General features: G+C 37.9%; 1 protein-coding gene and 1 long non-coding RNA gene across 4 annotated transcripts in view; one reads left to right on the forward strand and one right to left on the reverse strand.

The window, feature by feature from the left end:
• The window catches only part of MTX2 (metaxin 2), a 61837-nt gene extending 42712 nt beyond the window's left edge, over window positions 1-19125 (reverse strand). The window contains exon 1 of one of the 3 annotated variants that reach the window (XM_032407589.1): window positions 18880-19124. In XM_032407589.1, coding sequence (XP_032263480.1) covers window positions 18880-18919 — 40 coding nt within the window. In that variant the 5' untranslated portion in view covers window positions 18920-19124. Of the gene's footprint in view, window positions 1-18879 lie in introns of all 3 variants that reach the window. The other 2 variants (XM_032407600.1, XM_032407579.1) reach the window with 2 other exon arrangements.
• Window positions 19126-19203: 78 nt separating this feature from the next.
• LOC116634389 overlaps window positions 19204-27378 on the forward strand; it is an 86271-nt gene continuing 78096 nt past the window's right edge. The window contains exons 1-2 of the long non-coding RNA XR_004299962.1: window positions 19204-19293; window positions 19745-19830. This is a non-coding gene — a long non-coding RNA (uncharacterized LOC116634389). The remainder of the gene's footprint in view (window positions 19294-19744; window positions 19831-27378) is intronic.

Genomic DNA, 27378 nt, shown 5'->3' on the forward strand with positions numbered 1-27378 from the left:
CTAATATCTTTATTTCAAGAGTTTCAAAGTAAAACTATCCACCTTTCAGAAACTCTTTCATAATAAAAAACTACTACATCATTTTCATAACACAGCAATAACTTACTCTAAGGTACTTAGTGACCGACATGAATTCATTATCTCAAATTAGAATGACTTCTTAGTCCTTAGCAAAAGACCCATGAAAGTTTTTATTATTTTTATAAAGAAAAAACATATTCCTATTTTATAGATATAAATAAAAGAACATCTAGAAATAAAACAAGTATCAGAGCACATCATAGCTAATTTTCTATACAACAAACTTTGTTAAAAGTCTTTTACCTACTTAGCCTTTTACCTATTTTCCAATTCTGCAGAGGCAAAATTGCCATGGTTATTTCACATTTAGTGTCTTTTTTACCAGAAGCAAAGGACACGCCTCCTAAAGTTTCAGTCTTCAGTGGAATGGGAGTTTTTTAATCCAAATGAGTGTTTTTAAATTTTTCAAAGACATTTTCTCCACTCCTGTTAAGAATTTATGTTGGAGAAGAACAAAATTTTAAAAAAAAGGGGGGGGAAGCGCCTGGGTGGCTCAGTTTGTCAAGCGACTGCCTTCGGCTCAGGTCATGATCCTGAAGTTCCACACCAGGGTCCCTGCTCAGCAGGGAGTCTGCTTTTCCCTCTGACCCTCCCCCCCCATGCTCTCTCTCTCTCTCTCAAATAAATAAAAACCTTTAAAAAAAAAAAGGGGGGGGGGCGCCTGAGTGGCTCAGTTGGTTAAGCGACCGACCCTTGGTTTCAGCTCAGATCATGATCTTCTCATGGGTCGTGATACATGTGGGGCTCTGTGCTCAACAGGGAGTCTGCTTGAAGGTTCTCTCCCCATGTCCTTCCCCCTACTGGTGCGTGTATGCTATCTCTCTCTCTCTCTCAAATAAATGGATAAATCTTTTTTAAAAATAAAATAAATAAATAAAAATTTAAAAAAGAGAGAGGATACTCTTGGACTTTTGAAAGCTGTAAGATAAAATAAACAAAAGCATAAATTAATAAATTAGTGTTAGAAATGCACACAGGGTAAAACAATATCCACAGCCCCCAAAAATACATATTTGCTTCTCATTTGATTATCTTTAAGGTACCCACTATTTTTAAGCTTTATCAACCAAAACAATATAACAACAACAAAAAATCTACTACTAGTCAATTATAACTTATAGAGAAATAACTACTGGCCCATAAATTCACATATATATATATGCCTACGTCTCTTACACATGCTACATTTTACCTGCAATATTCTGTCAAGTATCAAGTTGGGTCATTCTAGGGGCAGATAATCTATCTATGCCATTCAATACAGAGTATTCCACAGTATGAAAGTGCTATGACCTAATAAACAAGTTTAATTCCAAAGTCTATTTCTTGATGATCTAATCTAAGAGGACAAGGGAAGGGCCATGGAAAGAAGTGCCCTCTGTTGTTGTTTTTTAAGTTCTGCATTCTTAATGCACAACATGACTCTTCTGGCATATGAATGTAGATGAAGACATAATTTGTAGAATAATAGGCACTAATATTACATGCTGCTTCAGTACTGTCATATTTCCAATCCATCAAATTGATTAATGCTATAATAACTCTACACAACCCTATCATTTGTGCACTAATGAAGTCAAACCCAGTTTATCCTTAGGCAACTAGATTCCAAAAGCTCATAGATGTCATCTCTTCAGCTTCCTAAGACTATTTAGACAGTGTTATATAAAAGGAGTAAGAAACACGTATAACCTATCTCCAAATTTGGGTGGCTTTCTGTCAAAGGTATAAATGCAAATACTACTGAGATAACAAAATATTCGAAAAGCATTTGGCAGCTCACAAACATGGACAAGTTACTGCAAGACACAAAGAGAAAAGAAGGAAATAAGTTTACTAGTTTGACATAATTACTATGCTGATGATCTCCATGATAGCAACACAGACAACTATCAAGTTTTAGGCAGTTATGACGTAAAGCTTTCATTTAAAATAGATTTCTAAGATGTCTAGACTTTCAGTTTGATGACATGGAACTTTATCAAAACTAGAATTTTAAGAACTATGTGTTAGATTTAAAGCAATTCAACCTGCAGACTATAGTATAGGACAATTCAAAGATAACCCTGTATCCAAGAAAATACTAACCAAGGAAGTATTAAATAGCAACGTCCCCTGAGCTGTTTCATAGGGGATGTTTAAAGATAATACACAGAATGTACAAGTAGGAAGTGACTCTTACCACAAAAAGAGTTTAAAACCATTCTCCCATCACCTCAATAGTCAGAGATCAATGTTCATGTCAGAAAATGGCTCATGTTGGAAGTAGTGTCATGGTGCCACTTCCATAAACCTAAAAACACTGGCAGGTAAGCTTTCTGTAACATAGTGGTAAGGCTACTGTCTTAGTCCATTTGGGCTGCAATAACAAAATACCACAACTGGGTGGCTTATAAACAACAGAAACTTCTTTCTCACAGTTCTGGAGGCTGGAAGTCCAAGATCAGGATGCCAGCATGGTCAGGTTCTGGTGAAGGTCCTCTTCTGAGTCTCTGCCTTCTGTTCTCACATGGTGTAAGGAGCTAAGGAACACTCTGGGATCCCTTTTATAGGGGCAATTAAAATGACCCAAAGTGAGGGCACATGAATGAATGATAGAGTAGAATTACTAAGCAAGGCAAATGAGTTCTAATAACCTGTCATTCAGAAAGCGGAGGACAGAAAACAAACAAATTGAAAATTCAAGAATAGTAGTAGAGGGCAGAGCTTCCCCTTCACAACATTAGGCCCCAATGAAACTAGAAAATAAAGAGAATCTATCTCCTTCCGTCAAACACTACCTAAACTTCTATCTAGGTAGATAATGATAATGGTGATGACAGCTAAGATTCCCCAAGACTCATAAATCTTATATCCAGAATACATAAAAAGCTATTACAACTCAATAATTGAAGACACCTAACACAATTTTTAACGGGCACAGGATTTGAACAGACTTTTATCCAAAGGAGATATATGAATAACCAACAAGCACATGAAAACATATTCAATATTATTAGTCATTAGAGAAATGGAAGTCAAAACCACAATAATGAGATACTACTTCACACCCACAGAACGGCTATCATCAACAAGACAGAAATTAAAAAATGTTTAAAAGATGTAGAGAATTTGGAACTCACACACTGCTGGTAGGAATATAAAAAGGTTGGCAGTTTCTCAAAATGCTAAACACAGAATTACCATATGACTCAGCAATTCTACTCCTAGGTATTCACCCAGGAGAAACAAAAAAAACATATCCACGGGAAGACTTGTACATGAATGTTCACACCAGCATTTTTAACAATAGTCAAAAAGTGGAAACAACCCAAATGACCAACTTCTGATGAATGGATGAACAAAATGTGGTATATCCATACAATAGAATAGCGTGTGGCAATAAAAGGAACCAAGTATTGATACATGCTATAACAGGGATAAACTTCAAAAGCATTACGCCCAGTGAAAGAAGCCAGTTACTAAAGAAAACAAACTGCATTATTCCATTTATATGGAATGTCAGAACAGGCAAATCTACAGAGATAGGAAGTAGATTAACTGTTGTTTCAGGCTGGGAATAGAAGTGACTGTAAATGGGCAAGGGATTTCTTTTGGAATGATGGAAATGTTCTACAATTTGTGGTAATAATCACAACTCTGTAAATATCCTAAAAAATCGCTGAATTGTATACTTTAAAAGCATATGTAAACTATACCTCAATAAAGTTGAGGTAAATGAAAATTTAAACATTCTTACTGTGTTTATTGTGCACTTAAGTGCTTCACATGTTAACTATCTCACAACTTTATGAGGTAGACACTATTATTATTATCCCTATTTTACAGTAAGAAAACTGAGGCACAAGCATAAGTAATTTGCTCAAAGTCACAGTATTAGTAAGTAACAAGGGCCAGGGTCTGAACCCAGGTAGCCTGGCTCCAGTCAGTGAACATACAGCGGTTTCAGCTAACCTCTTACACAGCCCACAAATAAACATTCTTGGGTAATAATTAATTATTAAATTAAAGCAATTATAATCATCCTACAACAGTAGTTCTCAACCCTTAGTAAGAATCATCTGTGGAACTTTGTAAAATTATGTATTTCCACCAAACCCTAACCTCTGAGATTCTGATACTGTAGAGATGAGGACCAAGAATCCAAACATGGCACAAGAACTCCCAGTAAATCTGATGCAGATGGTCTGTAAATACCACAAAAAAAGACTGTCCCTGGGACACAGAATACACCTGATAGAAGATTAAGTTCTTTTCACCTCTTTCATTCATTTGCCTCAGGGAATGTGGTAGTGAGGACCTGTGTGGTTTAATTTATTCAAGATTTTTGTCCATCTTATTCTACTTAAATATTTGCACATATGGCTTAAAGCCATGTTTTAAAACATGCCTTAGTGACATGTTGCAATTTTATATAGTGTTCCAGAGTAAGCCTTTAAGATTAATAAATGGAGACCTCACTTATTTTGGAGCCAAAGTGGTAGTTTTTCCATTAGATGTAATAAATAAGGAAAGTAAAATTAAGTTAGTCATTATGAGGCTTGAACATGAGCCATCTAAACCTATCTATGTGAAACTGGAGATCAATTTCAAAAAGGATCAATTTCATAAAACTAACAAACTTCTGGATGTTAACAAGGGTCAAGAAAACTAATTCACAGCATCAACAAGCCAATAATTGAGGCTAAAGTGGATACAAGTTGAATTTAAAACCTTCCATTCTTTCTTAGTAAGTACACATCATCTTCCCAAATGGTCATGTTTAGACTTTGTCACATTATAAAAATAATCAGCCATTTTTCATTAATTTCCAATTAAAAGCAGGCCAACTACATGTGATTATGGATATGAACCTGGTAGCCAGGACTCAAAATTGAATTCTCTTTTAAAAAATGGTAAAATTCATGAAGAATAAACACTGACACCACGTCTGAACTTCTCTCAGAAATGGAGATGAATATTAGATCAACAGCAGAACTATACAAAAACAGCTGATTATGATGAAAAGTGCAATTTCTGGCCAAAAAAACCCAGAGAAGACAAACAGCCCCACACAAATATCAGACCTCAAAAATGTTAACAATGTTGGGCGCCTGGGTGGCTCAGTCGTTAAGCATCTGCCTTCGGCTCAGGTCATGATCCCGGGGTCCTGGGATCGAGTCCCACATCGGGCTCCCTCCTCAGTGGGAAGCCTGCTCTCCCTCTCCCACTCCCGCTGCTTGTGTTCCTGCTCTCGCTATCTAGGTCTCTGTCAAATAAATAAATAAAATCTTTAAAAAAAAAAAAAAAAAGTTAACAATGTTAATATTTAAGGTGTAATAGTTCTCCAAATCTAATCCTAGAAAATGGAAAATAGATGTCTCTCAAACTAAGGAGCAATTCTCCCACTACTTTATTTATTTTTTTTTTAATTTTTTTATTGTTATGTTAATCCCCATACATTACATCATTAGTTTTAGATATAGTGTTCCATGATTCATTGTTTGTGCATAACACCCAGTGCCCCATGCAGAACGTGCCCTCCTCAATACCCATCACCAGGCTAACCCATCCTCCCAACCCCCTCCCCTCTAGAACCCTCAGTTTGTTTTTCAGAGTCCATCGTCTCTCATGGTTCTTCTCCCCCTCCGATTTCCCCCCCTTCATTCTTCCCCTCCTGCTACATTCTTCTTCTTCTTTTTTTCTTTCTTAACATCTATTGCATTATTTGTTTCAGAGGTACAGATCTGAGATTCAACAGTCTTGCACAATTCACAGCGCTTACCAGAACACACACCCTCCCCAGTGTCCTCTCCCACTACTTTAAATCAAACACAATCACTGTAGTAACAGGACCTATGTTTTTAAATATCTACTATGTGCTCACTACTCTCAGTACTCTACATATACTCAGTCTCTCACATCAAGCTAGGTGACCATTCCTTTCCACCCCCTTTCCATTCTGCCTTCCTCACTCCTCCCAGCTAGCCATGAAACAAATGATCCTACAATGGATTTAATGCGTCGTTATACCTCCTAAAATCTTGGCAAAACTGCAAGATTCCCCAAGAACAAAAACAAAAACAAAACAAACAAAAAAACAAGAAACAAGATAACATAGCCCAACCGTCACAGAATCCTTCATGAGTAAGAGCGAAAAGGTAGAAAATCCTCAGAGACATAGGGAAAATACATACTAAAGGCATTTAACTAAACATAGGTTTTTATAAACTACCAAACTACCAAAATATGATAAAAAGACAAGTATGAATATAAAACTATCATTGCTCTCTAGGATCTAACTTTGTTGAGTGGGTAAGAGAGCATGAGAGGGGTTTGGGGGGAGAACAGGTGACTGAGATACATATAACCACTTAGAATACAATGAATGAGGGGCACCTGAGTGGCTCAGTCAGTTAAGCATCCGACCCTTGGTTTCAGCTCAGGTCATGATCTCAGGGTCCTGAGATCAAGCCCTGTGATGGGCTCCACGCTCAGCTCAGAATCAGCTTGTCCCTCTCCCTCCCACTTTGCCCCTCCCCTTCCCCCCCCTTCGTGTGCACAGATGTGTTCTCTCTCTCTACCCCCTTCTAAAATAAATAAATCTTTTTTAAAAAAGTTTAAAATACAGGTGGTATAGAGAAAAACATAGGTCTTAAAGTCAGACATATTTGAGTTCCCCTCCCAACTCTACAGCTTATTGTCTGAGTGATCTTGACCAAGTTGCTTAACCTATTCTTGCCTCAATTATGTAAAAAGGGGAAATATTACCTGTAATATTCATCTGTAAAAAGGGGAAATATTACCTAAATCATGTAAGTGCCTTATTACAATCTCTAGCTTACAGAATATATCAATAATTAATACTAACAAAAGTGTCAAACCAAAAGTACATATTCTGCCTGAGGAAGACAAGAAAGAATTCACAAGAAGAGAGAAAATCTGAACTGGGTCCAAAATATAATCATAAGTGTGCCAAACAGAAGGTGAGGGGCAGGGAGAGGAGCTGAGATGTTTACTAATCTAACACCCCAATTCAGTTTGAGAAGGGACAAAACATGCTCAGTAAAGACTTCCTAAATTACCATTTCTATTAAGCAATACACCACTTTATATTGAAGTTATCCATTTCAATGGATGTGTCCTACATAAGAATGTTAAGTTCATCAAAGGCAAGAATTGTTTTACTATTCTAGGTAACTCAGCACCTAGCCGAGGACCTGGTGCAAATTAGGTACTCAATCTAACAAATAAATATATTCTGTAGGAATCAAGCAGGTCTTTTGCTATCTAAAGCCTGAAAGATACCTGACAGCAAAAAGTTGCTATAACTCTGGAAATAAAACCATGAAAGCAAATTAAGGAATGATTACATCTCAATAATATGTACTAAATTCAACAGTGGAAACTCATAAACTCACTTTCTCTCCAAATTGTTTAATGGTTCCTAACAAGAGGTGCACAGTCCAATCATCTATGAAGTGTTTTAAAAATATACCTAAAAACTGCCCTAGAGCTGCCCTCAACCTTCACATATAACGAGCCTTTGGTGAGAAAAAAGGGAACATGTGTGTAAGTGCGTGCATGAGGTTTGAGATATGCCATGTAATACAAGCATGGCTTGTTTTAGAGAGCTCCACAGATAACTGACTGTAATGTGCAATAACACCCTACCACTTTACACACCATTCTACCTACACCCACCTCTCATCCACCCCATCTTGTTTTAGAACCTATATGAATGGGACTAGTCCGTTCCCAGATCTAATTAAAACAGACTCAGCTGACCCCTCTGCACCAGTATATTACCACATTGTCCACTGTGGCATATTACATTCTTAAAAATGGCCACAACAGTATAACCTGTGCTACAAACTCTTCTAGAACCTCACCAACATCCCACCTACCCCATCCGCCCATCAAGAGGTGAAGTTGGGGCGCCTGGGTGGCTCAGTCGTTAGCGTCTGCCTTCGGCTCAGGTCATGATCCGAGGGTCCTGGGATCGAGCCCCACATTGGGCTCCCTGTTGGGCGGGAAGCCTGCTTCTCCCTCTCCTCTCCCCCTGCTTGTGTTCCCTCTCTCACTCTCTCTCTCTCTAAAATAAATAAATAAAATCTTTAAAAAAAAAAAAAAAAGAGGTGAAGTTAAATCCCCTCCCCTTGAATCTGGGCAGACTTGTAACTCTGCTGTGACAGACAGAATATAGCAGAAGTGATGCTTCAAGACTTCCAAGGCAAGGTCATAAAAGGTGATGCATCTTCTCCTTTGGTAATTTGAACAAATGCCTTTGGAGCATTGAGTAAAATGTCTGACTACTCTGAGGCTCCCAGGCTCCAAGGAAGCCCAGGCCACATGAAGAGGCCATGTATAAATATTCCAGAAAACCACCACAGCTGAGTTCCTTGTCAGCAATTCTTAGGCATGTGAGTGAAGATGCTTCCAGATGTTTCCAGCCCACTATTGTTGGATCCCTAGCCTTTGAGTCTTTCCAGGTGAGGATCCAGACATTGTGAGGTAGAAACAAGCCATCTCTCCTGTGATCTGTCTGAACTGACCCCCAGGATCCATGAATATAATAAAATGGCTGCTTTACATCCCTAAATTGTGCTGTGATTTGTATACTACAATAGTAACTGAACAGTTACAGTTTTGATAGTTACTATTAGTTACAGATCTATCATTAAAGACAGAATTATATATTAATCCATCTGAATGAAGCCTCAGAATTAAATCAGTTACCAAGCTGACTCCTGACCATGTTACATTTATAAATTCCATTCACTGCTTCAGGCATAGATTTTGCATTTCCACCCTCCCTCTAGTCAGTGCCATTTTATTAACCCATTACTTGAAATTTACCTTCGTGATATCTCACTCTCCAACTTCCTGGCCACATCTTGGCTCCCTGACCTCCAGTCCCCAGAATTTGGAACCCAGTGACTACAATGGCTTACCTCCATCAGAAACTCTGCTACATTATTCAAGAAATGAGAAAAAAAATAATCCAAGAGAAAATTGATGTAATTATGCTAGTAAACTCAAAGCTTACTATAATCTTTTTGTAAGAAGCAGACAGGTAAAGCCATTTACCTATGATACAAAGATAATCCAAAACATTAAATAATGAAACATACTTTATATGTGTCTTTAAACTGCACTCTATCATTTCTAAAAATGAAGAATATTTAATATTCTTTCAAAATATTTAATATTAAAATTATTTTACCTTCTCCAAACAGCCACAAAATGACAGTATGGGAAAATCAGTACAAGTATATATGGCAAGAAGGAGAAATCTGTTTAAGAAGAAAATACATCAAGAATAATTCACAATCTTGGGGTGCCTTGGTGGCTCAGTCAGTTAAGCATCTGCCTTCGGCTCAGATCAAGATCTCAGGGTCCTGGGATCGAGCCCCAGGTCAGGCTCCCTGCTCAGTGGGGAGTCTACTTCTTCCTTTCCCTCTACCCTTCCCCCCACCTGCTTGTGCTTGCTTTCTCTCTCTCTCTCAAGTAAATAAATATATTTTTTTAAAAAGTATAATTCATAATCTCAAAAAAAAAAGAATTCACAATCTCAACTAAAAAAAATATATAAATTACCACAAATATAGTTAACATTACATAACCAGTTCTCATCCACTAGCCAAACTAGGATGTTAAACTGATGGATAATAAAAATTACAATTATAACAATGTCTAATAAAAAAAGAAAGTAGCTTTTACTTTTACATTCTTATTAACGTACAATCTTTTTTAATTTATACAATAAAAAAATCAGAAGCTTATCCTTCATGATGCCAAAACATTCCCCTATAATGTAAAGGCTAATAATCAAAAGAAAAGGAGGTTAACAAAAGGCCAGATCATTAAAGCATCAGCTGCCAATATTAGCTTACAGAAATAAATGCTGGAGTAATTATGGCCCTCTTCCCGTCTAATAAATGATACAATTTATTTGTATGAAGTTCTAGTCAGTGCTCTAGTTTGTCCAGGTAATGGAATATGACATGGGGGCAATTCCATGACAATATCTAAGGATACTACATCCCCTGGGATAAATATACCCAACAAACTTTTTTGAGAATCCAAATGCAGATTAAGTCATGAAGAAACCTCTTTGGCATAAAAGTTCATAAAGATAAAAATATATAATCAGCACAAAAACATAGCTAAGTGTATAAGCACAATGAAACGCTTTTTACGGTTTCTATTTTGCTAACGCAGTTACAGTTAATGGGAATTGCCATGACAAAATGATTGTTTTTATGAAAAGAACCCTCTTTATCACAAACCAATCAAAATTCATTTTTATTACTGATGTAGAAAAGTTCAAAACCATGATTCATTTATAGAGCATACAAAAATAAGAAAAGTGTTCAAGAATAGAGGATCATTTACAAAGCAATAAAAAATTAAAACATGCATTTCTCTTACTGGCAAGGCAAATACTTCTACACATAAATGTCTGTAACTTTGTTACAGATTTGTTGAATATTATAATTTGTCTTTGAACAAAAAATGAGAAGCCTGAATTTAATATCTCATCTCCATTTGGTATCTTCGGTCCATCTGATAACTGCTTATCAAGAAATTTCAAAAATGTCTGAAAACTGTTAAAAAGTTTGATGATATTTTCTTTCAATTTTCACTCAAATATGGAGGGCTTTAGCTAACGTTAATGACTCAAAAGTCCTCACAGAAATAAGACTAGCAAATCTTTATGGGGTACCCATCACCAAATCTTTTAAATTAAAAACTAAAAATCATGTAATTTCAGAGTATGGAATGTTAATAAAGCATACAAGAAAATTAAAACTCACATTATGATTAACTATGAACTTACTTCAAGATCTTAACATCATATCAAAGTTTTCTAAAAGGCAACAAAACACTGCCTCTGAGAATTTGGTTTCCAACCTATTCATGAATGTAAGTATGATAAAATAAAATAAGCCACATTGCTCAATAAATTGTACTTTGCCTCTACTCTGAAGTAGAACCTATTTTGTCTTCGCTTTGCTTTTCCATCTGCCCCTTCAATATCCCCTTCACATGTGCCAGGTGATAAGCACTACAGTATGAGACTATTCACATGACTAATATGAATGAAAGAAGAGTCTCTGAAATGTGATGGCCAGTTCAATAACTTCTCAATAATTCCTCAGTGCCTTCCTCAATCCTGGAGAATCCTCAGAATACTAAGTAACACTAACAATATATCTTTATCTTCACAAATAAAAGAATTGAATGCACTGTATTTTTTCAATTATCTGCTACAATCATCATCATTAGATAGTCAGGCATGTGGATATAAGAGCTTTGACTATCAGATATAATAACTTTATCACTTTCTGCATTCTCAGTAAGCCTTGTGAGCAATAGCATCACTTCGATTTTACAAAGGACTTTTAAACTATGTTTTCCACTTCTTTGAGCTTCTAGTACCCTTCCACACTGCTTTTAATTTTTTTATTGTTATGTTAATCCCCATACATTACATCATTAGTTTTAGATACAGTGTTCCATGATTCATTGTTTGTGCATAACACCCAGTGCTCCATGCACCAAACTGCTTTTAAAGTCCACATTTCCAGGGCACCTGACTGGCTCAATCTGTTAAATGTCTGACTCTTGATTTCGGCTCAGGTCATGATTTCAGGATTGTGAGACTGAGCCCCAAGCCGGGCTCTGTGCTAAGCTTGAGACTGCTTAAGATTCTCTCTCTCTCTCTCCCTTTCCCTCTGCCCTGCCCTCTCCCACCCCCATGCTCTCTTTCTTAAATAAATAAAATTCTCTCTCTCTCTCTAAAAAATAAATAAATAAAGTCCACATTTCCTAGTACTTACGTGGAAGAGGGATGAAATAGAAAATACTTTATTGATGATATAAAAACAAACTGTTGTAAACATGCCTGTTTTGATAATACTTACTTTCAAGATGCTTACATATGGGTTCCATGGAACCCATAAAACTACTTTTCCAGATCATAATATAAATTAATGCTACTGCTAGAATGAAGTTATTAATAAATTTAAATAATTAAGCACCCACATGCCCACAATGAGATAAATGAAATACTGCAAGTCTTTTTTTAGCCCTTATATAGTTTACTGAGCTTCTAAATAAAGAACAGAACAGATATTGTACTGATTTCAAAAGATTAATAATTACAGTATGATGAAATTAACTGATATGCTTAAAATATAGCAAGGCACTGGTGAAGTAATAAGGTCATTCAGAAAGATGATATAGGGTTACTAGAAATAAAGACACTTTGGACAACATGCTGTCCAAAACAGCAAAAGGATAACATTACAAATATAATATCCTCAAAGGCTCTCAGGCAATAAAAGTGGTAACAGAATCTACCATGTACCACTGTAAAACAGGATGCTTAATATATGTTATAAAACATCTTATGCCCTTTTACAAATTTTGTAAGGAAACTGTGGCCCAGGAAAGTCTGCCCAAAATCACAGAACAACATGGAACACTACATTAAAAACTAATGATGTAATGTATGGTAATTAACATAACAGTAAAAAAATTTTTAAAAAAATTCACAGAACAAGAGGCAGAGCTGAGCTTAGAACTCAGTTCTGTCTTACTCCTATGGCCCGGTTCCTAACCTTTATATTCTATTACCTAAGGAGCTTCAATTTCCATCTATAAAACAAGAATAATATCTATCAAACAGGATCAAATTGTTAATATTAGCAATTATGTATCTAAATCATCTAGGACAGTGGCTCAAAAAGGGATGCTTACTCTTATTATCAGTAACTAGATAATTATCAGCTAAGTTTTTAAGGCTAAAACATTTTGGCAATGTCTAAAAAACAGACCACCAATCCTTAGAGGCAAAATCTGGTAAAAGAGAAAAACTAACAGGTAAACAGCTAAAAACGAAATTAATGAACACTCATGGAGCACTTACAGTGTATCAGACACAAGGCTAAGCATCATTACCTTTTCTCATCACCTTTAAAAAATATATAATTATCTTCACTATTTTCCAAATAAAAAACCTAAAGCTTAAAAAGGGAAGTAATTTGCCCAAGGTCACACATTTAGTAAGCAGCCAGATCTGACTTACTCCAAAGTCCATTGGAAGTGTAAAAGCAAGGTGAACGAAGTTATTGATAGGGCACCGGGCTGGCTCAGTCCCTGGAGCATGTGACTCTTGATCTCAGGGGTTGGAAGTTCAAGCCCCACGTTGGGGGTAGAGATTACTTAAAAATAAAATCTTAAAAAAAAAAAGTGATTGACACTGGGAGATTTCTACTGTTTAGTGTTCAGCACCTCTCTCTCCTTTTATGTGTATCTGGTGGCTCTGGGGAGCCCTAAAGCCTGGAGCCACTCCTAGCACAGGGATAAGCAAGGGAGTCAGGCTCGTCCATCACAGTACTCCATCCTTTTGGCTACAGTGACTGCTCCAAATGTGCTCACACAACCCAAATGGGGATACTCCATCCTCCCCTAGGATATATACCCCAGTGACAGTAAAAAATTAAAAAGAAAAATAAAAACCTCATGTAATGTACTGGAAAATCTTGCCATTAAAAAAAACAAAAACAAAAACAAGCAAATGAAAATTTAAAATACACAGGCTGTTATAAAAAATTTTGAAAATGATTCAATATTCAGGATTATTTTTATCCCTCTTCTAAAGTTTTAAATCAAGCATATCACCTAAAGATCCAAGCTATTAATTCAAAAATTAAAAATTAAGAAAATTCAAAATTCAAATTCAAAATCATAATTTACCCTTCCTTTCCATATTATTAAATGACAAGAACAATTCAAAATCCTCTTCCACTTTAAGAAATTTATCCAAAGAAAGTACTCAGTAGATACACAAATATGTTTATGAAAGCACTGTTCACATCAGAGAAAAATAATATATACCAGTGATGGCTTTAGGATACATCAACTTGCTTGATGGAACTACAGTTGCCAGAATTCCCTTTCTACTATTTCTGACTACAGTCAGCTACAAAGGACATTCTCCAGCAGGCTCTGGGAGGACAAAAGAGAAGCAACAGCCATTGTGTAGCATATAAACACCTTCTCCCAGTTATCCAAACACTAATTTAGGTGCTACTGTGAAGGGATTTTGCTGATATAAATGAAGTCCCTAATCAGTTGACTTTACATTCATCTAAAGGGAAATTATCCTGGGTGTGCCTGATTTAATTTGTTGGAAGTCTTTTAACAGAGGGCCTATGAGTTCATACGCTGCAAGCAGCACCTGCTGCATGTGCCTTTTCTTCCTCCTGAATCCCCCCTTCCTGGCTGCCTACTTTGTGGACATGGTCCTTGGTTGGCCAACCCCCACAACAGCACAGGCCGATTCCTTGTGTATGTGTGTGCATGCATGTGTGTGTAGACATAGATACAAAGCTAGAGCAAGAGCCAAAGCTAGAGCTAGAGATCAAGATCCTACAGTTTCTGCTTCTCTGGTTGAACTAATATAACACACTAAATACCTACCAAAATAAGACTAGATAAATAATGATTTTTCCACTCAATGAAATACTGTATAGCCACTGAAAATGATGATGTGTAATTCCATTAGACAGGGAAACACATCTCAATGTTATACAACAAAATAGGTTATAAAAAAGTATGCACGTTTTATATTATGTGTTGTTGTGTTTGTTTTTTTAATTTAGGGGCAGAGAACAAGATAAGCTCTGCTCACCAAGGTTTTAATGATGATGCTGAAACTTTAAAGTCTTAATCTGGGTGTTATGATTTTAAGTGATTGTTATTTTATTCTTCAGATTCTTTTGGATTACTTCATGGTCTACAATGGCCATGCATCATAATTATTATCAGAAAATAAGAGAAAAAGAACCAGTTCTCATTTGACAGGAAAAAATGTAAGAGAGACTTACAGGTTAAAATGTGCCCAGTCTTAAAGACAAACAAGAGTTATCCAAGCAAAGTGGACATTTCAGGCGGAGGACAGTAAGTGCCAAAGATGAACTCTACAAATAGTTTAGAAAGGTGAGAATTTAAGAGTGACAAGAGATGAGGCTGAAGAGATGGACTAACTTATGGCAGGTCTTATATGCCATATGACAGTTCCAAACTAATGAAGAGAGGAATCACATTTGCATTTTAGGAAAATAACAATAAAATAACATAAACAAAACCCCACTGAAGCTTGTAGTGTGGAGACTGTATTGGAAGGAGGGCAGACTAGAAACATGGAAACCAATCCAGACACTACTACAGTAATCCAAGTGAGAAAGGACGAAGTCCTGAACTAAGGTAACAGTGGTGGAGATAAAGAGAGTAACACTAAGGTACAGTTGTAAGGAATAAGAACTGCAGGATTTTGGTGGAGAATACACTGGTAGTAAAGAGACAGAAACGGTTCACTTAAGTTGAGGAGTTCAGAGAAGTCTTCCAAAAAGATGCCTTAAGAATAAGGCTCTCAAGAATATCACAGATAGGGCGCCTGGGTGGCTCAGTTGGTCAAGCGACTGCCTTCAGCTCAGGTCACGATCCCAGAGTCCTGGGATCGAGTCCCACATCGGGCTCCCGGCTCAGCGGGGAGCCTGCTTCTCCCTCTGACCCTCTCCCCTCTCATGCTGTTTCTCTCTCTCTCTCTCTCAAATAAATAAATAAATAAAAGCTTTAAAAAAAAAAAAGATTATCACAGATAGATGTAAGACGCCTTTAAATGTTTTTTCTTTAAATATTTTATTTATTTATTTGACAGAGAGAGACACAGCAAGAGAGGGAACACAAGGAGCGGGAGTGAGAGAGGGAGAAGCAGGCTTCCCACTGAGCAGGGAGCCCGATGCGGGACTAGATCCCAGGACCCGGGGATCATGACCTGAGCCGAGGGCAGACACTGACTGAGCCACCCAGGCGCCCCGCCTTTAAATGTTTCTAAAAGAAGTATCAGTGTGTTGGCTCACACCCACTGAAAGGAAGAATAATATGCAAACACTAAAAATTAGAGCACCACTGAAAGGAAAAATAATAAGCAATACACTAAAAATGAGAGCACTCAACTACAAAAACCAATTCACAGTTATTGTATTTATAATAGGAGTATATAGATATGTATCTCTAATCTTTTGAGGTTGACCTCTTCCAAGAAAATCAAATTATTGCCATAAATAAAATACTCTGCATAGCTGCTTGATCTGAGTCACACTTACAAGTCACTTATAAGTCAAACATAATGTTTCATATAAATTGTTATTTTAGCCACCCCTTATTTCATTGCTTGCCCAAATACAATCTTTTAAAATTTTAAATTATAAGTAAAATATTCTCACTATAACAATTCGAACAATTCAGAAATGTAGTTCCTCTACTACCCTCCATCAACTCCCTACCGTTATTACTCTGAAATTACTAGTTAAAATGAGCTGAATATTCTGTTTTTCTTTGCTTATATAAACATATACAAGTTTACATAGGGTTTATTTAACAACAATGGGTTCATACAGTATATATATCATCCTATAACTTATTTTTACTTAAGATAATCATAAATTTCAAGCCAATATATTTAACAGGTGTATCTCTTCATTTCTATTATTTGTAATAATGTGGGCATACCATAATTTGACATATATTTAGGACATTTCTGGTTTCTTGCTATTAAAATTAATGCTATAATGAATATTGCTATATATAGTTTTAAATAATGGTACTCCTATTTCTATCAGATAAAAATTCCCTGAGAAGTTTCTGGGTCAAAGGATGGCATTTTAATCAATATTGCTATATTAAGTTCTCAAAAAGTACATTTACAGACTCACCAACAGTTTGAGGGTAGATTTTCCCCCGTACCCTTGTCAGTTCTAGAAATTATCATATTCATTTTTGCACATCTAACTAAATGGAAAACTTTATCTACTTTTAGTGACAGCATCTTTTCATATGTTCATTGTCCATTTGCATTTCTCCATTTGTGAACTGTCTGTTCCTATCCTTTACTCTTGATCCTGTTGTCTTTTTCATTAATTTTTATAGAAACTTATGTGTTTTATCATATAAAGCTTTTTAAATTTTTCTGCAATCAAATCTGCCAATTTTTTCTCCTAGGGATTTTGGATTCTGTATCTTGCTTAGGCCTCCTCTGCTACCCAAGATTACTGAAACTATCTCCTATATTTTCTCCTAATTATTTTATTACAATTTGGTTTTTGTCCTTATTTTACATTTAGATCTTTAATTCATTTGGAATTTATTCTTGTGGTGTTATGACTTGGAGTTGTCCCAATACCATTTATTGAATTATTCATCTTTAAATGCCTCCTTCTAGAGTAATAGATTACAAATAGCCAAGATGGCACACAAATGAAATTCCTAGGAATTCTTAAATTTCACTAACTGAAACAAAAGTCCAAACTTATCAAAAGTTTATCAAAAGACATTTATGATTTTTTCTTTAGAAGAAATCACACATTGGGACATATGGGTACAGTATACCAGAATCAGCATACAATGTGAAATGGTTGATTTTTTTAACATAGCAGAAATGGAAATTAAATCAATAATCTAACTTTTAACATAAACAGTAAAAATAGAAATAATCATTGTTTGAAATCTCAAGATTATTCATTGATTCAGGTCACAAATTTTTTTTTTCTATTTATTTATTTTTTTGATGTAGTGTTCCATGACTGTTTGTGTATAACACCCAGTGCTCCATTCAATACGTGCCCTCTTTAATACCCATCATGAGGCTAACCCATCCCCCCCCTTCCCCTCTAGAACCCTCAGTTTGTTTCTCAGAGTCCATCGTCTCTCATGGTTCGTCTCCCCCTCCGATTTCCCCCCCTTCATTCTTCCCTTTCTAACTTCTTCTTCTTTTTTTTTTTTTTTAACATATAATGTATTATTTGTTCCAGGGGTACAGGTCTGTGATTCATCAGTCTTACACAATTCACAGCGCTCACCATAGCACATACCCTCCCCAATGTCCATCACCCAGCCACCCCATGATTCAGGTCACAAATTTTTATTGAGCACCAACTAATAGGTGTTCTGGATACAATGGGGGCCAAAACAAGTAGATCCCTACTTTCATGAAGCTTGTAATCTAGTGAGAGCTTCTCTCTCTTCCAGAAAACAACGTATTTAAGTGAAAAAGAAAAAAAGAAATGTATGTTCACACAAATGCAATGCAATGAAAAACATTTTGGCAAATTTTATGACACATTCAGTACTTTCATTTCCAAAATACTACTTTATTTCAAATGTACCCATTTATTCTGGTAACTGTCCATCAAATCAAAGGTGTTTCTAAAAAGTATATGTAGATTGAAAGACTTTTCGGTGAATCCTAGAGATCTAGCAAATGGTAATATTGTGTTGCTTGGAGAGGAAGCAAGAACTTCGGTGGCCCTTAAATGGCATCAGGTAACAAGGGCAACTCATTAGTGACAATCACCCTAAACTTCAGATCCCACGACCGAGGCTACCCCCACTCTCAGACTAAATCCTTTTAAATACCGGCCCTTGTGGCCACGCCCCCCATGCCAACCCACGGCCTCCTCCACCCACCCCAGCCCCTCCGCACCCAACCGGAGCTGCACAAAGTAAGCCCTCGAGAAGGAAGACGTTATTACTGCCCCTGCGGTGTGAGCTTGGCTAAGTGTCTCCCCCTCAGTTTTCTCATCCGGGAGATGAGGCTGGTACTCCGTGCCCGCCTCTATCCCCAGGCCTGGGTTCAGCACCTAATGCCACAGAAGGCAAAGCTGCAGCCCTAAACCCCACGCTGCTCCCCGCGACTGCCCCGCGTCGCCCCCGCCTCCACCCGCAGCCCGAAGCCACGCGTCCTACCTGCGATTTGCGAGACGAAGGCTTCCGCCACTAGAGACATGGCTGCTGGGCGGCCCCGCGCCTGCGGTTTCTGCTCCTTACGGCCCTCAGCGTCCTCTTCTGAAACCCCAGCGTCTCCTGCTGCTACCAGGCGTGGTCCCGGCTGAGGCTCGGACTCTCACAGCCCACCCGGATGCCGGTGGAAGCAGCAGGACCCCAAGGTTACCGCCAGGCCTGGCCAGGAACTTCCGGCGCAGCTGACAGTGGAGGGAGAGCGCTTCCGCCGGCGCCACCGCCGCGCTCCTCCCCTGGCGCGGGGGTTCCCGAGTCCTAATCTCCTCGCTGCAGCCCCGCGGCTGGGGGGCGGGGTGCCTGGTTCCCGACCGCTCTAGGCTCCAGCCTGGGGGGCGGAAAGAGGGATCCTGGAGGTTTTCAGTATCCTTTCTGTAAGCGAGAATTTTCTAAGCAAGTTTTTTTTTTTCAAGAATTATTTATTTGAGAGCAGAGCCCGAGCGGGGGGAGGGCAGACTCCCTGCTGCGGGGCCACCGCTGGGCGCGGAGCTGGATCTCACAACCCTGAGATCAGGACCTCAGTGGGAGCCACCCAGGCGCCCCAGCAAGTAATGTTTTTAAGCGCACCATACCAGTTCCTTTTAAAAATGTATACACTATTTCATGTCATCTCAACAACCAAAAAGTCAGTATTGTTATCGCCATTTTCTGGATAAGGAAACAGGCTTAGAGAGTTTAAACTGCCTGCTCAGGGAGGATGATGAAGCCCAGATTCAAATCCACGTTGAATTTTCTCTGTTTCACTATACTGCTAGATTGATTAGTCCATGGACAGACATTAGTGTTTATTCCTTTATTCAAACGTGCTTGCCAGAGAGGAGGCATGAGCAGCTCCTAAGCCGAGAGATAGTTTGCCCTTCAATTCTGGACACCCAAAAGAAGCTCATCTTGGAGAACAAGGTAAGTTTCACATACTTCTCCCTTTTGGGGGGTGAGAGGGGCAGGAAAAGGAGGAGACATTAAATCCATAAGTGGCTTTTTATACAGTTTATATACAAGCATACAATTAAGGAAACATCAGGATATGTTACAAATTTAGAGGCATAAAATATTACAGGTGAGGGCGCCTGGGTGGCTCAGTCGTTAAGCATCTGCCTCCCGCTCAGGTCATGATCCCAGAGTCCTGGGATCGAGTCCCACATCGGGCTCCCTGCTCTGCGGGAAGCCCGCTGCTCCCTCTCCCACTCCCCCTGCTTGTGTTCCTGCTCTCGCTATGTCTCTCTCTGTCAAATAAATAAAAAAAATCTTTAAAATATATATATATATATATTACAGGTGAAACTGACTTCAGAGATCATGTGGTAAGCCAAGGCCCCCTTTCACTGATGAGAAATTTGTAACAGATTACCACAAACTAAATGGCTTAAAACAACAGAAATTTATTCTCTCCCAATTTTAGAGGCTGGACGTCCAAAGTCAGGGTGTCCACAGGGCCATGCTTTCTCTCAATACTCTAGAAAAATCTTTCCCTGACTCTTTGTAGCTTCTGGAGGTTGCCAGCAATCTTTGGCCTTCCTTGGTTTATAGACACATCAACTCAAATCTCTGGCTTCATCATCACATGGCAGAGTATATTTGTATCCAAATTTCCCTCTTCTTATAAGGACACCAGTCATTGGATTAGTCTACACTAATCCAGTATGACCTCATCTTAACTTGGTTTCATCTGCAAAGACTATTTCTAAATAAGCTCACATTCACAGGTACTAGAGATTAGAAACTTGAACATACCTTTTTTTTTCTTTTTGTGGTGGGGAATAAAATTCTACCCACTACACTAAATAATAAATTTTTCAAGAATAAATCATCAGGGGCGCCTGGGTGACTCAGTCGTTGAGCGTCTGCCTTCAGCCCGGGTCATGATCCCAAGGTCCTGGGATCAAGCCCCACATCGGGCTCCCTGCTCGGCAGGAAGCCTGCTTCTCCCTCTCCCACTCCCCCTGCTTGTGTTCCCTCTCTCTCTGTGTCTCTCTCTGTCAAATAAATAAATAAAATCTTTAAAAAAAAAAAAAAAGAATAAATCATCAATATTTACATCACCCTTTGCAACTAGGAAATTTGTTAAACTAAATTCAAATTTACCCAAAAAAGTACACGAACATAAATACAGCAGTGTTTTGGTTTTTTTGTTTGTTTGTTTGTTTTGTTTTTTAAAGATTTTATTTATTTGACAGAGACACAGCTAGAGAGGGAACACAAGCAGGGGGAGTGGGAGAGGGAGAATCAGGCCTCCCGCGGAGTGGGGAGCCCGATGCGGGCAATCCCAGGACCCTGGGATCCCGACCCGAGCCGAAGGCAGACGCCCAATGACTGAGCCACCCAGGCGCCCCTAATACAGCAACGTTTTAAGAAACAGTATCTTCTCACTGGCTGAGATTCAGAGTTGACAGGGATTGAAATAATAGGTTTTTCTTGTTTGTGCTGAGGGAGATAACACTGATAGTAAAGAATATGCTGTGCCCAGTTTCCTCCTCCTTATCCCATGAGTGATATTGACCAAGAGAAATGAACTGTTCCAGGATATGGAGAGTCAATTGAAAGAAAAGCTTTCAATTCCTGTCTGTTTCTCTGCACAGTGAACTAGTATAACTTGTAAAAGTGAAGATCTGTCACCTATTCAAGTTCCGTTACCAAGTTTGGTGTGTCACTTTTTAAAAGCTGGAATAAAATTTTTGACTACTTTTTGACACTTGAGGATTTTTTTACAGATTTCTCCACATTGTAGAGATTGTGTGGGAACGTGAACCAAAGCCCTTAGGATTGGACCAGGGAATCCAAAATCCAACAAGTCCAAAGGGCAAAGGTGAGCCCCAAAGTGGAAGGAGAATGGCAAGATCCAGGGACTTGGCATACATGCAAGAGAAACAGAGCAAGATGAGAGGCAAAGGAGGATGTGCCCTCAAAATTTCAGTTAGGTGTCTATGGCTTGATGCATAGCACATCGACGAACTGGGCTGGCTCAAAGGTACTGGGTTGGGACTGACACCAACACTGTTCTAGCAAGCTTTTGAGAAAGAAACAGGGATCTGCTGGGGGCACTGTCTATACTCAACCCTTTCATCATTGTAGCTGGGGAAACAGACTCATCAGCACCATATGGATTCACTTTTTCTCCCTGACTGATGGTTCCTTTGCTTCCCACACAGGCTAATTTAGACTGGAAAGAATCTATAATGTGGGAGGTCTTTATTACTAAAAATTAGATCCAATAAAATGCAGATGTCCTGACGGTATCCACAAACAAGCTGTCTTTGAATAAATAACCAACTGGAGTAAATGTATTTATGCATCTATATTAGAACAACTGGCAGATTTAAAACTGAAGATCTGTTTAAGATCACAATTAAGGAAAATACAAGAAAACAAGCCACTGGAATTTTTAAGGATGAGGTTATAAAACAAAAGTGCTAGTGAATCCATATGTTACTAAAAGGATAATCACACAATTATTTAAAATAAAACATTTATGCATGATAGGAACATTGCCCTAACAAAATCACTTTTCTTGCAAAACTGTTCTATCATGAAAATATTTTCATGTCTCTAATCTAGATTTTATATTACTATATTAAATAGGAAATACACAGCTATCATGATGAATATATACTTTATTAACATTAAAATACTAAGGCATTTTATCTGCATTTCATTTTTCTCTGACAGAATGTTAATTTTTTTTTTTTTAAGATTTCATTTATTTGACAGAGAGAGAGAGAGAAGAGCATGGGGAGAGGGAGAAACAGGCTCTCCGCAGAGCAGAGAGCCCGATGCGGGACTCGACCCCAGGACCCTGAGATCATGACCTGAGCCGAAGGTAGACACCCAACCGACTGAGCCACCCAGGCGCCCCCAGAATGTTAATATTTTAAATGTAAATATTTTCTTTTTTGAAAAATGCCTGCAAGATAAAATTTAGGCTGAGTTGGGCGCCTGGGTGGCTCAGTTGGTTAAGCGACTGCCTTCGGCTCAGGTCATGATCCTGGAGTCCCTGGATCGAGTCCCGCATCAGGCTCCCTGCTCGGCAGGGAGTCTGCTTCTCCCTCTGACCCTCCCCCCTCTCATGTGCTCTCTCTCTCATTCTCTCTCTCTCAAATAAATAAATAAAATCTTTAAAAAAAAAATTAGGCTGAGCTTCCTTCAAAATTAAACTATTTACTTGACAATGATAAAATAAATTCAGACCTTTTTATCAACTTAGTCCCACCCCCATCAACAGAATTAATTACAGATAATTCAATCAATCCAAATAAAGTGTTAATACAATTAAAAACACTAAGGTAACCATGTTATGCCTCAGAGCTTTTTTGTTCATCTCTTAACAGTTTTTACTTCTTTAAAAATAATGGAATTGTAGACAACTACAAGCAATCTAATATATGGGGTTTGCAAAGATATTTTTTAAAGGGTACAGAAATGTGGCAATCATTTGTCCTTACATCTCTCAACTCCACTTTCGTCCATTTTGTTTAATTCCTAAGAAATGATGACCGACCCAGAACTAAGTTTTTACCATTTTCTCACTTTCTGATCCCACCCTCTTGTATTTTAGGCTAGCACACCCTCAAATGAACTACAGGCATATTGACTACAACACGACACTTTGGGAAACATCTACACTATTGATTATAGTGGGCCTGGATGCTTCAAATATTAACTGGTTTTCAACAGTAATTAAAATGCTAAATTTCCAAAATATTCTGCCAAATTAGGCACTTTTATAGCTTTATGTTATTACTGGGAGTTGAGTCTTTTAACTATATCTAGTGTGGGTGCTTTTCATAGGTGGTTGAAAAATGTCTTATCTACTCTTCTAGGAACTGAATTAGTTAGGACTTTCCTGACTGCAAGTTATAAAGACACAATTAAACCTAGCTAAGCAAGTTTAAGTTTATTGCCTTGTAGTGGTAGAAAATATACCAGAGTAGTTCACAAAACTGAATGAAGACCTCTAGAACCAGGGTGTCAGCTCTCTCTCCTTCTACCTCTCATTTCTGTTCAGCTTTATTCTTTCTCCCTGAAGACATACCTTCTCCTAGCTGGCAGGAAAAATAGCTGCCTATAGCACCAACTTGACATCTTCTTAGCTTGGCAGCCCCAATTTCCATAAATTAATCTCAGGGAAGAATTATAATTGTTTGGATGTTGTCACCTTTGAATGAAATACTTTGTCCAAGTGAATGGGTTCAGTCATCAAGCCAGCAAGGGAGGTATAGGATCTGTTATGAAGGAAAATGAGAAAAGAGATGGAAGGCAGCCCATATCATAGTACCACAGTCCACAAGAAGAATCGAGAGCGCTTTAGTGGGGCTACCACTTGTTTTAAAACCACAAAAGTCATTTAAGCGGTTTAGTATTTTTATTTCCATAAAGGGGCTAATAAAATGTAATGATGCCTTAACTACAGCCCCTGGGGTGGGGGAGGAGGAGAGAAATTCAGATGATCGTGTTAACTAAGAGGAAAAGCTGAGGATGCCTTTACCAGAATTATTATATTTATTTATATAGCTATTTATTATATTACTATATTTATGCGAAAGTAACTACTTTCACATAAATGTAATGAGCTAACTTAACGCTAAATCACTAGAGCAGTAAACTTACAGTTTTTCAAAAGAAAACAAAAAACCCACACACAATTGTCTCATCCCATGTGTATATATTGCCCTTTCACAGCTGGCTAACAAGGATATGTACTTTCTGAAGCTATAAATAATATGTGTGAATAAAACAACATGGAAAACATGAATGATGCTATGTTAAGTAAAAAGAGCAGAATTGGAAATGTGCTTTATTGTGAATACAACTACGTAAAAACATGTATATGAAAAGAAACATTTCTCAAATGCGATAAAGCCTTGTTACAATAGGGTGGGATTTTGATTTTTTTTTCTTTTTGTTGTTTTTCAAACTCTCTGAAATATTTTTATGCCACTTTTGTCATCTAAAAAAAAAAAGTGTTTTTATCACCCTGGATAGAACTTCTATAAGGTGACTAATATGGCAAGTGGTCTGATCTGTCCACATCTAGGCCTTGCATAATATAGACCTCATTAGCCCTAATGATACTGCCAAGCATTTATCTTAGACCAGCTTCATGTTCCATAGCAGAGATTCACGTCCATAGTAATAATGAAAGAAGAACGCATGCAGATAACAGAACAACATCCAAAATGCCTTATTGTTTGCATGTCCTGATGTGAGACTGTGTACAGATAGGCAAGCACATCTCATTGTGTGACTACTATTGTTTAATACTGTATGATGTGTGATGGAAACTGGCAAATTTTGTAGATCAGCTGTAGACACTCTTGCTTTTGATGATAGTTTGGCATTGGTTTTAAACTTTATCTGCGTTATCATATTTTACCTTATAACCCTTACACAAAGCCGAAGAGTTGGTGGTGGTGATTAAGAAGCCTGAAGCAAGAGTGTCTACAACATGAGTGTCGAAAACACAGTAAAGAGATGGGCCTAAGACAACAGAAATTTGAAAGCTCTCCTGAGCACTTGGAGTCACTTTGAGAGAAATGTTCCCATGCTGGAGAACTAAGTCACCTCTGATATAATGTCAGCATCTAGAAGATTATGCCCAATGACATGGCCACCAATATTTTCCTTTGCCTTCTTTTCAAATTAGAATCTATCTTAGAGAATGAGATTCATTTCACTCATTCATTCATTCATCAAGTAATTATTGGACCCCATTTTGCAATGCTGGGCCCTCACCTACATCATGGAGATACTATAGTGAGCAAAATTCAGTGTCTGCTCTGAATTACAATCCAGTTGAAAAGATGGTTAGGGCAACAAGCCATTTAGACAAGTGTAACAAGTGCTATGAAAGAGTGTATGGGCCCCTGGGTGGTTCAGTTGGTTAAGCATCCGCCTTCAGCTCGGGTCATGATCTCAGGGTCCTAGGATCGAGTCCTGTGTAGGCTCCATGCTCAGCGGGGAGTCTTCTTCTCCCTCTGCCCCTCTCCGCTGCTTGTGCTCGCTCTCTCTCTCTCAAATAAATAAATAAAATCTTTAAAAAAAAAAAAAAAAAGGCAAGAAAGAAAGAGTTTCTGCACCCATTTAAAGTCATAGACAATGTTACCTAAGAAATGTTTCAAGTTGTCATGTTGCCATAGCTACCACAACTCTTCAGTATAAGTGAAATGCCCTTGCCAGGATACCAAATTTAAATATATGAAAAATAACTTCTTGGGCTGGTGTGAAGTACACCTTCAGTAATCCAAAAGCTTGCCAACTATCTTACACAAAACTTTATTTTGGCACATGTTTAAATTTTACAGTCTTTAAGGGGCACAACATCCTTTTTTCATGGTAATTCTTAATTTTTTCCTTTCCAGATAAAATGAAAACATTTCACTATATCATTCTTCAAATTAAATTCAATTTGAAGCAACCATCTTAAGCTGTTGCTCAATTCAAATTTCAGTGTGAAATATTTGGTAACTTGCCAGCTTCCTTTTTTTTAAAGAGTATCCCAGAAACTCAAATGGAATAGAAACAACTAATATTGGGTAGCAGCACCTCTTGCCAATTACAGCAATGGTTTCCATTTTGTCTCTGGAAAATTTTTTATAAGTGACTGAATATTTCTGTCTTCACTGTTGAACCTAGTCATTCACATGAACCCACATGAATTTTATCTAGACCTATTTAGATTTTTTTGTAATTTTTTAATTTAAATTCAATTAACTAACATATATTATTACTTTCAGAGGTAGGGGTCAGTGATTCATCAGTCTTATATAACACCCAGTGCTCATTACATCACATGCCCTCCTTAATGTCCATCACCCAGTTACCCCATCCCTCCACTCCCCTCTAACAACCCTCAGTTCCTATGATTAAGAGTCTCTTATGGTTTGTCTCCCTCTCTGATTTTGTCTTGTCTTATTTTTTCCTCTCTTCCTCTATGATCCTCTGTTTTGTTTCTTTAATTCCACATATGAATGAGATCATATGATAATGGTCTTTCTCTGATTGATTTATTTCGCTTAGCATAATACCCTCTAGTTCCATCCACATCATTGCAAATGGCAAGATTTCTTTTTTTTTTTTTTTGATGGCTGAGTAGTATACCATTGTGTGTGTGTGTGTGTGTGTGTGTGTGTGTGTATTATATATATATTACATCTTCTTTATCCATTCATCTGTCAGTGGACATCTGGGCTCCTTCCATAGTTTGGCTATTGTGGACATTGCTGCTATAAACATCGGGGTGCACATACCCTTCGGACCCCTACCTCTGTATCTTTGGGGTAAATACCCAGTAGTGAAATTGCTGGATCATAGGGTAGCTCTATTTTCAGCTTTTTGAGGAAACTCCATACTGTTTTCCAGAGTGGATGCACCAGCTTGCATTCCCACCAAAAGTGTAAGAGGGTTCCCCTTTCTCCACATCCTTGCCAACATCTGTAGTTTTCTGAGTTGTTAATT

This window comes from Phoca vitulina, unplaced genomic scaffold (genome assembly GCF_004348235.1).
Source record: "Phoca vitulina isolate PV1807 unplaced genomic scaffold, GSC_HSeal_1.0 scaffold1, whole genome shotgun sequence".
Classification (NCBI taxonomy): domain Eukaryota; kingdom Metazoa; phylum Chordata; class Mammalia; order Carnivora; family Phocidae; genus Phoca; species Phoca vitulina.